The sequence below is a fragment of the Tachysurus vachellii genome, chromosome 16 (genome assembly GCF_030014155.1).
Source record: "Tachysurus vachellii isolate PV-2020 chromosome 16, HZAU_Pvac_v1, whole genome shotgun sequence".
Classification (NCBI taxonomy): Eukaryota; Metazoa; Chordata; class Actinopteri; order Siluriformes; family Bagridae; genus Tachysurus; species Tachysurus vachellii.
Genome location: NC_083475.1, coordinates 19,638,183 through 19,655,682, shown reverse-complemented (window position 1 = coordinate 19,655,682; position 17,500 = coordinate 19,638,183). Strand labels below are relative to the sequence as shown.

Sequence of the window (17,500 nt, the reverse complement as noted above, 5' to 3'; positions counted from 1 at the left end):
GCTCAGGGATAGCACAGCGGTAGCACAGGGGTAGCTCAGGGGTAGCACAGGGATAGCTCAGGGGTAGCTCAGGGGTAGCTCAGGGGTAGCTCCTTGAGCAAGACTCTTAACTTTCATGCACTCTGTTGTATAAATGCGATATTACTACAATAAATGTCATTTGTACATAAATGTCAAACACGGAGGTCACTACGTGCGAGTTTGTGAACTGTGCTCTTACTTGAACAGAGACTGTTTGGGTCGAAGCGGTTTCTTCTTGCCGAAAAAAGCTCCGAAGTCTCCGCCGGTGCTGGCGTAAGAGAGCTGGGCCGAGGGTTCGGCCGCGCTGCGCGTGTTCTTTACGTCCAGGTAGTCCATCAGGAGCAACTGTCGGAAATACACAAGCAAGAAAGATTTAACACGACGAACAAGACGGACAGGTTTTACGTCGAGGAACTTCGGCGACGAGAACGATGTTCCTGACCCGGATCGGTCCGACCGATTACCGCGACGCGTAAACGTCTGTTAAAAGCAGCTCCGACAGACGGACGAGAAAAAAAACTATTGGGTAAAAGTTAACTTTAGCGCGTTCTATAATTTAGTGGCCTAAATGACGTTGCAGAATGACACGGCACATGGAAATACGTCTGACTCTTAATGGCGTGATTAAACCTGGGGAAAAAAATCTCTCATCCACATCTATCACGCATCCATCAGAGGAAGCAGAGACAGCTCTATTTGGGCCGGCCTCGAACTCGCCGGTTACGGCGGAGTCGGTGTATTAATTACTAATGAACATCTGATTCACTGACAGCGCCAGCGGAGTATGTAACACCCCCCCGCCCATCACCGTCGCCCCCACTCCACCCCACCACAAAGACTTAATTAAATGCCAACGGTTGCCTGATGAAGGGGCTTCGGCCTGCTTCAATTACATTAGGCTGGATTTTAGAGGAAATTAAGTGTTAAGGGCGACCGGAGCGAGCAAGAACAGGAAATGCGGAAAATTCAGAGGGTCAATCAACAGATGCGCTGGTACTTTGTGTGGGTGTGAAAAAAAAGAAACCCAGGATCAATGAAGTTATTTCCCAGGCTACAAAGTCCTAAACAAACAAACAAACGTACAAAAGTGAGTTGTTGAACTGATATAAAGTTTTGTTTCCCCTCCAGCATTTCCATCATCCCCCCCCATTCAGAAATGTTTGGAGTATTGACCCGTGAGCTCTCCCGCTACCACGCTCCGAGTTTTCACCGTCGCATCCTCGGGCTATCATTAACACCCCGTCAGCTTCGCGTACGAAATCAGACGACAACAACAACAAAAAAAAGTTCTAATAATTCTGCTGTTATATTTACTGCAGCTATCTTCAAGCTGGTGCTATGAATCTGTGACTGTGAAGTTTATATCCCAAAGTCACCTTTAGTGCTAGATAACGTGGTTTAGGCTTTTAAAGACCGTCTCATGCGGAGAACAGCGTGAGCGAGGAGGAGGAGAACTCTTCTGCACATAAGAGGAATGAAGAACAAAACAAAACGATTCGTTCGGGGTCACGCCGGATCCGGATCTGAACCCGGTTCAGGAATGAAAGAAGACGAACACGATTTAGTATTGAGACTACTTTTCTAAAAAAGTAAGCAGCAGTAAAAAAATCACTACACACACACACACATATACATATATAACAGAGGTGGGAGTAAGTCACACATGTGCAAGTCAGAAGTAAATCTCAATTAAGTCAATGTCGAGTCTTTTTTAAATATTTGTCAAGCAAGTCTCAAATTTGCGACTTAAGTCTGACTCGAGTGAAGTCGAGTCCCCCATCTCTGAGTCATTTAACCTCAAGTCCGAGTCAAGTCTCAAGTCATGAATGTCAAGTCAAAGTCAAGTCGAGTCTTTTTTTAATATTTGTCAAGCAAGTCTCAAGTTTGCGACTATAAGTCTGACTTGAGTCAAGTCATATGACTCGAGTCCCCCATCTATGTATGTATATACATACACACATATATATATATATATATATATACATATATATATATATACATATATATATATATATATATATATATATATATATATATATATATATATATATATATATATATATATACATACATATATATATATATATATATATATATACACACACACAAACACACACACACACAGTAGTGTGAAAAAATGTTGGACCCCTTCTTGATTTTTTTGCATGTTTCAAGTTGATGCTTCTTTTATTTAGTATTTAGACTTCATGGTTAAAAAGATGCGATGGTGCTATGGGTTTATACAGGAAAAATGAAAATAAAATAAAAGTTGTCGATTTTTCAACATGGAGCTTGAAGAGTCAAAGAAAACCTTATTACCGCTTTTTTGTTTGTTCTTTATCACTTTAATAACTTTTCACGTTTCAGCGGTTCCACGTGAACTCGTCACACTTCTCAATAATAGCGTGACTTTAAACGCAGTCAGAAGCGACTCCTTTCTGTTTATCGGACATGGTTTTATATAAAAGGTAAAGTTCAATGAAGTGCCACTAATAAAAACCCCTTTGATTATGCCGTCGTCGAGAATCACGACTTCTGACCTACAGTATTTAATAAAGAGCCCCCAAAATAGACCTTTTTAGCTGAAGGAAAAGAAAAAAAATCAAAAGAAGCGTTCTTGCCGTGAGGAAGAGTCTCGATCCCCGATGGATCCCACCATCGTGTTTTTGCAGGTTGTTTTAATACCCGGCTTTAACACAGAAGGGAAAGAGTGGGACGAAGAAGAAAGAAAGATCGATATCGGAGGTTTGTTCTAAAAAAAAAAAAAAAAAAGAGAGCAGAAGATCCTGGGAGAAACAGCAAATGCTTTTACACTTCAAACACAAAACTGATCTTGAATCTTAAAGTCTTAATCGCATGTTGACTTTCACACGTTTCTTCCTGACTGACCGCATTAGGTTCATCCGTTTAATGCTTTCTTTTTTCCATTATTTTCTGTTAGGTCCAAGAGATAAGATGTTCTTGTATGAGAAGATTTTTATGATGTTCTAAATTTAAGCGCTAATTACAATGCTACAGTTCCTGAAACAGGAAGTGACGTAATCATGCAGTACCAAAACATGATGTGTATCGCAGCAAGGATCAGTTAAAAAAAGCCATTTTCATGAGGACCAGACATTTTCCAGCATTTAGCATTAGACATATTTTATCACATTTTATACAACTGAGCAAATGAAGGCTAGGGGCCTTGCTCAGGGGCCCAGAGTGGCAGCTTGGTGGACCCGAGATTCCGACTCCCGACCTTCCGATCAGTAATCCAACACCTTAAACACCGAGCTACCACATCGCAGATGCTCGGAAACAAGAACCGAGCCACAAAATGGCTCCAAGACTGGATTGTGTTTAAACATCTTCAGGATTTTACTACTGTATAATCAAAAGGGATTATACTGTAGCTGCAGGTCTGTACAGCAGGGCGAAGGTTAATCAAAACAAACCCTAAAAAGCCCCAGTAGTTCGTCAGGAAAGAAGCATCCTTGACGTAATGATTGCAGAAAAGCGTTCTGCTTCCAGTCTATTAGCCAACAAATCAGGATAATTAAATCAGAGCACAGCGCTAAAGGACTTTCAGGTGTGTACATGCGCTCCCAACGTCAAGCACCAATAAAGTGCATTAAAGAAATTGATGAGAATTATTTCCTCACACTTCATTCAATCCAGAGTGAAAAGCAAATTGCTTTCAATTCATCCCTGAAAATAAGAAAAAAAATATGGGCTAGATAAATAAATAAAATAAATAAATCAATAAAAAAAAATGATATATATATATTTATTTATTTATATAGCAGGTGAAAATCTCTGCTGGTATATTTATAGGAAGCTTTGGAAAAACTGCAGTTTATAGTGTCAGTGGTTTAGAAGCTGTAACTTTACTAGAGTTTTTTTTTTTTTCACAAGAGAGACTGGTGATATAATATATATAATAATAAGAAGAATCACTTTAGAACATGCTGTAAGTGGAAAAGTATCGACTTTAGAATGATAGCAGTCTCTGCTGTCTGAGTGCTTATTCACAATAATGCAGTGTTTGAGTCCTAACTAGTGTTAAAGGAGGGGGGCACGATGTCTAAAAAAAATGCTTCAGAAAGCCGAGTTGGGCCGACTAACGAAACAAACGTGTAGCCAATGAGCAGAAAGGGGCGTGTCTTGTCAATATGAGGTAGAGAGAGTGTTCAGTGCGCATGTCTGACATAAGCATAAAGGGGCGTGTCTTGTAAATATGCAGCAGAGTGTTCAGTGCGTGTGTGACATTAGCATAAAGGGGCGTGTCTTGTCAATATGTGGTGGAGAGAGTGTTCAGTGCGCATGTGTGACATTAGCATAAAGGGGCGTGTCTTGTCAATATGTGGCGAAGAGAGTGTTCAGTGCGCATGTGTGACATTAGCATAAAGGGGCGTGTCTTGTCAATATGTGGCGAAGAGAGTGTTCAGTGCGCATGTGTGACATTAGCATAAAGGGGCGTGTCTTGTCAATATGCAGTGGAGAGAGTGTTCAGTGCGCATGTGTGACATTAGCATAAAGGGGCATGTCTTGTCAATATGTGGCGGAGAGAGTGTTCAGTGCGCATGTCTGACATTAGCATAAAGGGGTGTGTCTTGTCAATATGCAGCAGAGTGTTCAGTGCGCATGTGTGACATTAGCATAAAGGGACGTGTCTTGTCAATATGTGGTGGAGAGAGTGTTCAGTGCACGTGTGACATTAGCATAAAGAGGCTTCTTGTCAATATGCAGTGGAGAGAGTGTCCAGTGCGCATGTCTGACATTAGCATAAAGGGGCGTGTCTTGTCAATATGCGGTGGAGAGAGTGTTCAGTGCGCATGTCTGACATTAGCATAAAGGGGCGTGTCTTGTCAATATGCGGTGGAGGGAGTTGGCGTGTCTTGTCAATATGCGGTGGAGAGAGTGTTCAGTGCGCATGTCTGACATTAGCATAAAGGGGCGTGTCTTGTCAATATGCGGTGGAGAGAGTGTTCAGTGCGCATGTCTGACATTAGCCACTGCCGTTACCTCTGCCTCAGGTTCTAGGCGTTGAACGTTGTCTTCTGCGTGAAACGGAGCTAAACCTTTGACGGTACAACACACAGTACTACAAAAACACATTTGTATTACCATAGTATTACTCATTGTGTTCATTTACTGATAAAAATATCCCCTCGGTCAGCTGCCCCAACAGGTTCAGCCATAATAGTTGCCTGGGTTACGTATGTATGTCTGGGGCGGAGCTATAAAACAGGGGTGACACCCATTTGGGTTAGGGGGCGTGTTTGTTTTGGTGATTTCAGATGTTAACTTTGGCTTTCAGACATCATGCACCTCACCTTTAATACTACATGTTAAACTGATACAAGCTTCATTAAGGTGAGAAAAGTGTTAAGGACATTAAAGTACCAGATGATGAGACACTTCATTTGACTTCCTTCTGAGACAAAAAAGACAGAAGTGCTTGTGCTATGGCTAAACAAATCACCACCAAGACATACAGTACACTGCAGTAACTCTGGATGGACCTTCAGTTACATCACGGGCAACAGTTCGGTGTGATTATTAATCAATAATGAGATGTTGGTTTGAAGGAACATTATTTTATCATCTCAGAAACATTGCTAAGCTATAAAATAAAACACAAACTCATTCTCATGCTAGCCTGAGCTTTCCCTGGGGTTTTGATGACATATCCTTGATTTTATCTGCACTACAGTGACTCCTAGAAAAATGTAGTACTGACCGTAATATGGTTCCCATGCAAGGCACAGGCTTTTAATTAGTACCGATCAGTACCTGAAATTTGTGTTTTACTGTATACCCTTTTTATTGCATTCTTCCTTACGAAGTCGCTTTTGTTCCAAATCAATAAACAAATCTATTTATTTATTGTACCTCCTTGAGCAAGCTGGTGCAAGACTGTGGCCTTTAAGGACAACAACGTCTTCATCAATACACAATTGTTGTACTGTAGATTTATAAATCACACCCTCCAGTGTCACCCAAATGAGGATGAGGTTCACTTTTGAGTCTGGTTCCTCTCAAGGTTTCTTCCTCTTCCATCTAAGGGAGTTTTTCCTCACCGCAGTCGTCTCAGTCACATCAGGCTTGTTCGTTAGGGATAAATACAAACACATTTAAATATAAGTCTAATATTATTCATTCATTCATTCGTTCATCTTCTACTGCTTATCCGAACTACCTCGGGTCACGGGGAGCCTGTGCCTATCTCAGGCGTCATCGGGCATCAAGGCAGGATACACCCTGGACTGAGTGCCAACCCATCTCAGGGCACACACACACACTCTCATTCACTCACTCACACACTATGGACAATTTTCCAGAGATGCCAATCAACCTACCATGCATGTCTTTGGACCGGAGAGGAAACCGGAGTACCCGGAGGAAACCCCCGAGGCACGGGGAGAACATGCAAACTCCACACACACAAGGTGGAGGCGGGAATCGAACCCCGACCCTGGAAGCTTCTCGACTTCTACTGAAGTTTAAAAGTTCTTCAGGAATAACCTTAAGTAGGTTCATATCCAAGTCTTAGTCTTCTCTAGCTTCAGTGGATAATCTCACATAGACCCAACTGATCATAAAGAGTCTCTTGCGCCCATCATCTCAGGACTGAACATCCTTTGGCTCAACACACTTTTTTGCGCTGCTAGTGATTTATCATCCTACAATCCGGGGGTCACCCTGAAGAGGACGGATTCCCTTTGGAGTCTGGGTCGTCTCAAGGTTTCGCCTTCATGTCGTGCTGTCTTTCTCGTTAAAGATCAATGTTTATTTATTTGGAAAAGGAAGGTGACCGTTTTAAAAGCACGATACAACTAAACCTCAGTTTTAATTGAATTAGCAACTGATGAGATACGGACACGTTTTTTTTCACTCTTTAACTACTGGTTACAAAAGGATTTGGAGTAGGAACAGTTGCAGGCTTCTTACTTCAGTGTTTTCCTCAGCGATTAATGGTGACATTTACAAAGGATAATTATCATGAGATGCAGTGCACAACTTTGCCATAACTATCAAACGCAACATTACACGCTGCTATAATTACAACATCCAGCTGACATAAACCTGCAGGCTTTAATGTAATTAATTAATCATCAAAACAAAGTGCAAAAGACGTCTGTCGGCGACCGAGGAAGAGCAAAGTTGACTGTCGACTCCAGAAGTATTAGCACCCGTCAAGGTTTTGTACGCTGTTCGTGTGAGTAGCGATTATTTTATACAGTGATTCACAAAATAAGAGAAAATCACTTGGGTTAAAAAAATCAAAAGTCTGTCTATCAAACTTTTGTTGTTTTTGCAACGTACCACATCAAAATTGAAGTTAAAGGTGGAGTCTCCGATGTTTGAAAGCCAATGTTGACATTTGAAATCACCAAAACAAACACACCCCTAACCCAAATGGGTCCCACCCCTGTATCGATAGCTCCGCCCACACATACATATGTAACCCAGGCAATTAACGGAAAGAAATGTGTCTTTATCATAGCTGAAGGGAAGAACAATACGATTGTAGATAAACAAACAAGCAAAAATGACACACAAGTATAATCATGTAAAGGACAAAGGCATATATTAGTTCTGTGTAACAAAGCAAAACCAACGTTACTCACCTATCGAGAAGGAAAAAAGCGCCTCGGCGTCTTAAGTAAAGTTGGTCACATATTCACAGATTGGAGTTTCCCGAGTCAATAACTCCTGAGCTAAACACTGTTACTACACAAAACACGGTTGTAGCTGCGTCTCTACATTACTACGATAGAAAAGAGGTGTTATTTGTGTAGTAACAGCGTTTAGCTCAGGAGTTATTGACTCAGGAAACTCCAATCTGTGAATATGTGACCAACTTCCTGCTCCTTCAGTTCTCTCCAGCGCTGGAAAGCTGATCCTATATTAACACGTCCTACTTCTTACCTTATCGTAAGCCTTTCTTCTCTTTCTTTCTTTGTTTTTATCCTCCATGTCAACGTTAAAATCGCTTTCTGCTAATGTCACACATGCGCACTGAACACTCTCTCCACCCATATTGACAAGCCCCGCCCCTTTCTGCTCATTGGCTACAAGTTTGTTTTGATTTTTGTTTATTATTCGGCCTGACTCAGTTTTCTGAAGCATTTCTCAAAAATCGGAGACCTCACCTTTAATGTTGGCATCCAGTAAAAAGAGGAAGGGCTTTAATTTGTGTTTCAAATTCTGCTGATAAATTCGAAGCTAAGCATTCTATTCACGAGCTAGCTAGCTTTGTTTGCGTCAGTTTCGACTCACGTTAAGCTAATGAGTTCAAATTATTTCAGATCTATGAGGAATTCGGAGAGCACAAAGTCTGCTTCCTTTGGTAGTCTACATCTTTTGGAGGGAGTCGATGGCTCGATACAATCGTCACGCCACATCCTGACGACAGCGTACGCTTGTATTACGAACGACGTTCAAATCCTCACTCTTGCGGAGCCGCTTGCGGGAAACAACAGAAACTGAGTGAAGAATTAATCCTCATATAGCAAGACACAGAAATGCTGAGACTACTCGGGTATTTAACCCGTTCCAAAACCGTTATGTATAACTATAACATACTAAAAATGTAATGATGCTATGCTGTAGCGTGCTATCAGAGGACACGATACCTGAAGCTCGTGTAGCCGACTAGATTTTAGCGGAAACACGTCGGCAGTATAGAGTTCCGTTATTTGAAGGGTGCCGATACGTCTATGGTTATCGGTATATGAATGGATTGTATTCTTCTTCACAGTGTCACTTGAGATAATTGCCTGCACCAAATCAATCCCATGTAACATCTATCCGCTGTGCAATATTGTGAGCGTAATTATTAGTTTTAAATTACATTAGCGTATACAGCCATTTTAAACCGAAGCCTGTGTTTCGGGCCCAACTTTGACATAATAATCACCGAGGCTGCGGCATAAAAACCTGAGTGCACTCATAGTGAAGACAATAAAAATGCCTACAAATTACTAGCACAATCAGCTAATGAGTACTGCTGGGTGTAACTAGTCATGCTATGAAATGTAAGGTGTTAATTGTAGCCTTTTGTGATTAGGTAACTGCAGAGAGTAGAGGTGCGTTTTGATTAACATATACTTAATCTATTTAATTGCGCGGCCCTGGTGTGGAGCCACTCGATCAGGATTCTGACTGGAGGGCACCTTAAAACATATCTCGCTTTAGTAGAAATCTTTCAGCCTTAAAATCCATCATACGCTCTACACACAGGCACAAAGAGAAGCACTAGGCTGCTCTTTAGACTTAATAATCAAGCATCGATTACACAGCACTTCATGAACATCAATACTGCTATACAGATCTGCTCCTACCAGTAAAGGATACATGAATATTTCAAGATGTTCAATATGTAAAATGTTGGACCGCATGACAAGTGGTAGAGGCAAGTGGTCACTCCTGATACAGGCGTGTGCAATGCCCTACCAAGCACTCATGGCTTGAGAATAGTGCCAGGTTGGCATGGCCCCGATTCCCCTTTCCTACCTGCCCCAGTGGCCTAATGGATAAGGTGCTGGCCTCTTCACCCAGGGATCACAGTTTCCAGTCCCTTCTGGGATGTTAGCTGTTTTGGAGCAGTGGTCGCTCAGATGTTTAAGGCTCTGGTTTGGTGATTGGAAGCACCCATCAAGCTGCCACCGCTGGACCCCTGAGTAAGTAACACGCCTTGCTTCAGACTTACCACACCATGGTTCACCCTGTGCTGTGACTTCTGAATACGTTACTGTCTTCTTCATCTTTCGGCTTTTCCCTTCAGGGGTCGCCACAGCGAATCATCTCTCTCCACCTATCCCTATCTTCTGCATCCTCAACACTTGCACCCACTAGCTTCATATCCTCATTAATTACATCCATATTCCTCCTCTTTGGCCTTCCTCTTTGCCTCCTGCCTGGCAGGTCCATGTCCAACATTCTCCTACCAATATACTCACTCTCCCTGTGTCCAAACCATCTTAATCTGGCCTCCCTAACTTTGTCCCTCAAACGTCCAACATGAGCTGTCCCACTGATGTACTCGTTCTAAATTGTGTTATTATTAATTCGTGAAGGGTTTAATTGGTACTGTACTAAACTTAAAAGGTACAAAACTTCCCTTTTGTCCTTTTCCAGAACTCATCAGTTTGGATGAACCTTTCCTCGAAGAAGCCTCAACCTGCCTCTAATTTGAGTTATTGCAGCTTTCTTATCCAACTAAACCAAAATGTCTCCTTTTTTCTCCTCTCTCTACATAACGGTTTCTGCCCACAGATCTGTTGCTTTCTGGAGGTTTTTTGTTTTTCGCACCGCTCTGTGTGAACGAAACAGTTTCTAAAATACTTGAACCGTCATCTGACACCATCAACCGCGCCCCGGTCAGAAGAGGTACTTATTAACAGTTGTAATAAAAGTATTAGTAACGGTTGTGATGATGGTAAAAATTTACTACTAACATCATTTAAAAGAAGAAAAAGTATTAATAACGTTAAGTTATAGACGTAGTATGAAGAGGTACGTTATTAAATTTTAATACATAATATACAGTACATATATAACACGGTTTATTTTATATGTGTAGAATATTTAATAGCAGAAGTAAACAGAAAAAGCAGTTTGTAGAATTTAAGTAGTAGCAATAAATATTTGTAGTAGTAAAATATAAATAGTTAGCATGCAGCAGTAGTAGTAATAGTGTGGAATAGTATGAATAACTAGGTTTAGTAGTATTAGTAGTAGACGTAGTATTAAAAAGGTTTTTCACTCCGGATGTCCTTTCTATTCTACATACAGTAATAAATCAAACCAAGGACACACACACACACACGACATACACAATATACAGTATAAAATTATTACACAGACATACTAAAGAATACACACTCTCAGCCAGGGAGTGTTTTCTTTTCCATCTACAGTCTGCTGAGGCTGAGTTTTAGCAGCCAGATTTGTAGAAAATAAAAATAAATAAATTATTCTCTGCTGGTACTTATTGCTTTACTATGTAAAACGTTCCTGACACAGCACAACGCTATTTAACTATAAACAGATCAAACAGACACTGTGTCTTTCTTTAGTAAAATAGAGACGGCACAAATGCGTTTTTTTTTTATACCCGTGCAGTGTCTGGCGATACGGATAGCCATCAATATTACAGAGGCTCTCTAATCAGACGTTCTAGTCATTACTGTGGGATGTGGTAGCTCGGTGGTTAAGGTGTTCGAATACTGATCAGAAGGTTATCGGTTCGAATCCCAGGGTACACCAGTTGCCCTTAACCCTCAATTGCTCAGGTGTATAAACTGAAATAAGAAAATGTAAGTCACTCTGGATAAGAGTGTCTGCTAAATGCTGTAAATGTAATTACAGATGAGACACAAGCGCCGTAATAAAACGTGTGATCACGGCCAAAATTTAATCATTCCTAATTCTGCGCTTTTTTATTCACCCAGCAGGGTTTGGGTGAACAGCCCGGAGATGGATGAGCGCTGTATTTCGAGTGCTACAGGACTTTAGGAAATTTGCCTCACACATTTTTTTTTTGGGAATTATTTAAGTCTGCAAGGAGCTCTCCTGAGAACTACGGGCGATTACGATACGTCATTTAGACTAAAATACAATAATGCTGTTAGCTGCCGTGCGTCTGCTGTTTACACAAAACAAACACGGTGGCAATTATCTTTTCCACCCGCGGGTCTTGGTAGCGGTGACACGCAGTGAGAAAAGGCATCAGACCAGTTACTCTGAGAAAATCTGGCTCAAGCTACAACTAACTACGTTGTCAGAACGGATCATCCGTAACGTCCTTGTGTTTTTTGCTCTCTCCCTCTTTGCGTCTCTCTCTCTCCCTCTCTCTTTGACTTCACTCTCTCATAGTTCATTTTGTTATGCTGCTCAGATCACGAGAGCGCTCACATACTCAATAAAAACCGCACGGTCACGTACGTCTTTTCCAGTGACAGCCTGGCAAGTTTTCTCTGTTCTCTCGCCGCGCAAGTGTGAAAGAGCGAGACGGCGCATCAAAGCCGACGATTCACGACGCTTCGAGTGCTTTATAAAAAAAAAAAAAAAAAAAGGGCTGAATGAACCGTGCACAAAAACAGTCAACACGACTCCTCCGAACTGGCTGTGCTTTAAAGATGCCCTGCCACACGTATTTCATTACTTTTGTGGTAATGTCTGAAGTTTACCATGGACTCTAACATTTTTGTGTGGAAATAATGCCTTGGTTACCTTGTTTCAAGCCATTCTATTGTGGTATAGAAAGCCTGCAGGAAGACTCAGCTCGATTTGCGCCAGTTCTCATGAATATTCAAATGAGCTATGCTGCTTGGCTCCGATTGGCTAACCGCTAGGATATGAGAGCATGACTATTCATTCACCCACACAATAAGTAGCCTAGACTAGAGGAAATTTGTTTACAATCACCTTGAATTGCGGCAGAACGGCTTCTTCACGAGCCCGTTGACGTTCAGTCATCCTTGCTGTATAGGAAACTCACTGAGCTACACGGATTCTGGGGGCGCGGTCTCAAGTGGGAGAGCTCATGAATAGTAATGAGCTCAGTCACTCTGACGTCGGACTGACCAGCTTTTCTAACTGACCTGATTTCTCCCCTTATTTCTTTTAAGTGGCACAACACAAACACATATGGACTTAACACATATCAAAAAATACAAGTAAAAACGGTTGTGTGTGGAAGGGCACCTTTAAATAAAAGTGCAATCAGACGCTCGACTGATTCGGAGTCCGTTAATGAAAAAAAGTGAAGCTTTGGGCCTGCGGTTTAAAGGATCTCTCGAAAGATCCTTCTCGCTCGTCTTCCGCTGTGTTTACAAACTGTTTGTATTCTCCGTTCATTAAGCACAGCACAGGGCTGGACCGCCATCGCCTCGGGTTTCACAGGCATCTGGATCAGATAGAGTTTCACGGTAATTATCCAGAAAAAAATTAATTGTAAAAAAAAGGTCATCCAAAAGCAAGATAGGAAAAAGGTGATGGACTCGATCCTTAAAGCACTTAGTCTTATTTATTCATAAACCATCTTTGGTTAGAGGAGGGGTGGAAGAGAATACACTCAAGAAACAAACAGTGCATCAAAATAAATAAATTATTTGTTTGTCTGGAGCTCACAAATTCAAACCTCAAAAATCTAGATAATAAACTTGTCCGTATGACCGAGGAGCAGTGTCCTTATCTGCTGTGACACACCTAATAATTTATAAAAAAAAAAGAAACAAAAAAAAGGAAATCAAATCACAGAAGCTGACGTTATGGCTCAGGGCAAACGCTAAGCTTGTTTCCTCTTCGAGCAGACGAAGCCGTCCCTATTGCTCGAAAAGTGATCTGAACGGGTTTTTTTTACACACACGGACAGACACGCACACACATGGACAGACACACACACACACGGACAGACACACACACACACGGACAGACACACACACACACACACGGACAGACACACACACACACACGGACAGACACACACACACACACACACACGGACAGACACACACACACACGGACAGACACACACACACACACACACGGACAGACACACACACGGACAGACACACACACGGACAGACACACACACGGACAGACACACACACGGACAGACACACACGGACAGACACACACGGACAGACACACACACACACGGACAGACACACACACACACACACACACACACGGACAGACACACACACGGACAGACACACACGGACAGACACACACGGACAGACACACACACACACGGACAGACACACACACACACACACACACACACGGACAGACACACACACACACACACACACGGACAGACACACACACACACACACACACACGGACAGACACACACACACAGACACACACACACACACACACACGGACAGACACACACACGGACAGACACACACACGGACAGACACACACACGGACAGACACACACACGGACAGACACACACACGGACAGACACACACGGACAGACACACACGGACAGACACACACACACACGGACAGACACACACACACACGGACAGACACACACACACACGGACAGACACACACACACACGGACAGACACACACACACACGGACAGACAGACACACACACGGACAGACAGACACACACACGGACAGACAGACACACACACACACACACACACGGACAGACACACACACACACACGGACAGACACACACACACACACACACACACGGACAGACACACACACACACACACACACACGGACAGACACACACACACACACACACACACACGGACAGACACACACACACACACACACACACACACACGGACAGACACACACACGGACAGACACACACACGGACAGACACACACACGGACAGACACACACACGGACAGACAGACACACACACACGGACAGACACACACACACAGACAGACACACACACACAGACAGACACACACACACAGACAGACAGACAGACACACACACGGACAGACAGACACACACACGGACAGACAGACACACACGGACAGACGCACACACACACGGACAGACGCACACACACACGGACAGACGCACACACACACGGACAGACGCACACACACACGGACAGACGCACACACACACGGACAGACGCACACACACACGGACAGACGCACACACACACGGACAGACGCACACACACACGGACAGACGCACACACACACGGACAGACGCGCACACACACACGGACAGACGCGCACACACACACGGACAGACGCGCACACACACACGGACAGACGCGCACACACACACGGACAGACGCTCACACACACACGGACAGACGCGCACACACACACGGACAGACGCGCACACACACACGGACAGACGCGCACACACACACGGACAGACGCGCACACACACACGGACAGACGCGCACACACACACGGACAGACACACACACACACGGACAGACACACACACACACGGACAGACACACACACACACGGACAGACACACACACACGGACAGACACACACACACGGACAGACACACACACACGGACAGACACACACACACGGACAGACACACACACACACGGACAGACACACACACACACGGACAGACACACAGACACGGACACACACACACACAGAGACACACACACAGACACACACACACAGACACACACACACAGACACACACACACAGACACACACACACAGACACACACACACACAGACACACACACACAGACAGACACACACACACAGACACACACACACACAGACACACACACACACAGACACACACACACAGACACACACACAGACACACACACACACAGACACACACACACAGACACACACACACAGACACACACACACAGACACACACACACAGACACACACACACAGACACACACACACACAGACAGACACACACAGACACACACACACACAGACACACACACAGACACACACACACACAGACACACACACACACAGACACACACACACACAGACACACACACACACAGACACACACACACACAGACACACACACAGACACAACTGTTTTAAAAGAAACCTTTGCCAGAAGGGTTTACAGAGCAGAGGATTTTGTTTCCATACTAACGAGAGCGAGTGGAAAGCTCACAGGACAACCGACCTCTTTGTTTACTCGTCCTTAGTGACGGCCTGAATTTGAGCCTAATAAATATAAGAAAATATCAGGCAGAATCGTAAATAACAAAATGCGAGGCGAGCGAGTCTCTGGAGTGATGTAGCTGAGGTGAAGAATTCACCGTGCCGACAGTGCTGTGATTTTATTAAAGAGGGTTAGGTTTAGGTCGCAGTCACTTAGAGTCTGAATTTGAATAGAGATTTCAGGCTACCTTCAAAAAAAACTTCAGCCATCTTATAAATGAGTGAAAAGGGTTCAGTTATGAGTCTGAGAAAGACTCAGGAGGAGACCTGGAGATAGAATTGATCACGTTTTTCTCTTTTCTCTCATCCATCCACCCAGAAGTGTCATGTCTCCTGTTAGCTGAAAGGTCAATGCTCATCATGTCTCTCTCTCAGGAGGGGAAATGGAGGAAGACGGATTAAACCTGGACGAGAAGCAGGAGGAAAGTCGAGAGAAGCGGCGAGAAGGAAAAGGGAAAGATAACAAGACTCCGTCTAAGCACCAGATGAACAAGAGGTTATCGACGCGCCGACGTGTTCGCTGTGCCCGCGGCTCGTTCTCGCCGGCTTCGCGAAGCTTTTCCTCTCGACCCGCAGCTCGTCGCTAACCTCAAGGCCATTAATACACGTCCGCCCATTTTTCTGCCTTATTAAGTCACATAATCCGCCTGAATCTTCGCACTTTGTCATAAACCCTGTTCCTATTAAACCGCGGCGCTGATGAATTCTCGATTCGGATCGGTCGGAAGCTACGGATTTATTTTCATCACAAGCAGGTTTATCATTACCGTTTCTATGGTAACAACCCGTACGGAACGGTCACGTGCGACGGATTTCAAAACGTGTTCGTGTATCGTAATTTTAAAGCTAAAAGACGTGACTTTAATTTTTTTATTATTTTACATTTACGGTTTCTCTGTAATTTACTGCCTTTTCTTTATTAATTACGTTATAATTGATATAATTATGAATAAATTTAAGAAGAAAAAAAACTGACTTTAAATGTACAACATATAATGTAAATATAAAGGGTTTTAAAATGCAGTGAAATCGCTCGTTGATAAATAAATAAATAATATAAAATAATAAATACATTTCATTACGTTGATTTCACAAAACGTTTTCAACGTAAAATAAAAAAATATATATATTTAATTTAAAAAAAATTCACACAAAAAATGAAACTTTTCTCCAAGTTAACAGGCTGATATAATTAAACTAACCATCCAAGTGTAGTGAAGCAATTATAAATCATAATTGTTTCTAATCTTTTCTTTTTTCTTGCCCTTTTTTTTTTGATGTAATAAAGAGACTTTTATTATAATAGGATCAGCACCAGTTCACATCTTCGGGTGAAATTATTACAAACTGTGGATATAATGCTAGGGGGAAAAAAAAAGATCTTGTCTCAGACCTGAGCTTTTAAAATATATAAAAAAAAAAAAAAGAAAGAAAAAAGTCAAAAAGTGAAAGAGAAAAAAAAAAAGCCTGAGATAATTCACGTGTCTCGTGTTCATGACATTTCTCTGTACCTGAAACTGCTTTTATATTCCTAACACAATGATAGCAGCTCCATTACGGTTTCCCTTATCATAATAAATTTTTTTTACACTGACCCGAGGTCAGTTTTCTTCTTTCTTTGGGTGCATAAGACGGCGTGTGTGCTGATCTCTAGCCTGAGGCAGCTGGAGCTTAATCATCAGACACGGTGCCGAACTTGCCGAGCTGTCTTCACCGCTTACGTTAAAAAAAAGATGAGAAAAATATAAACGGAGAAGAAAATAATAACACAAACGACTGAATGTAAAAAAATCTCATCTCTCT

At 42.7% G+C, this 17,500-nt stretch overlaps 1 protein-coding gene across 1 annotated transcript in view; it reads right to left on the bottom strand.

Moving 5' to 3' along the window:
- Nucleotides 1-17,500, bottom strand: part of exoc4 (exocyst complex component 4) — a 160,910-nt gene that overhangs the window by 118,091 nt on the left and 25,319 nt on the right. The window contains exon 8 of the mRNA XM_060889656.1: nt 221-366. Within this exon, the coding sequence (XP_060745639.1) occupies nt 221-366 (146 nt within the window). The remainder of the gene's footprint in view (nt 1-220; nt 367-17,500) is intronic.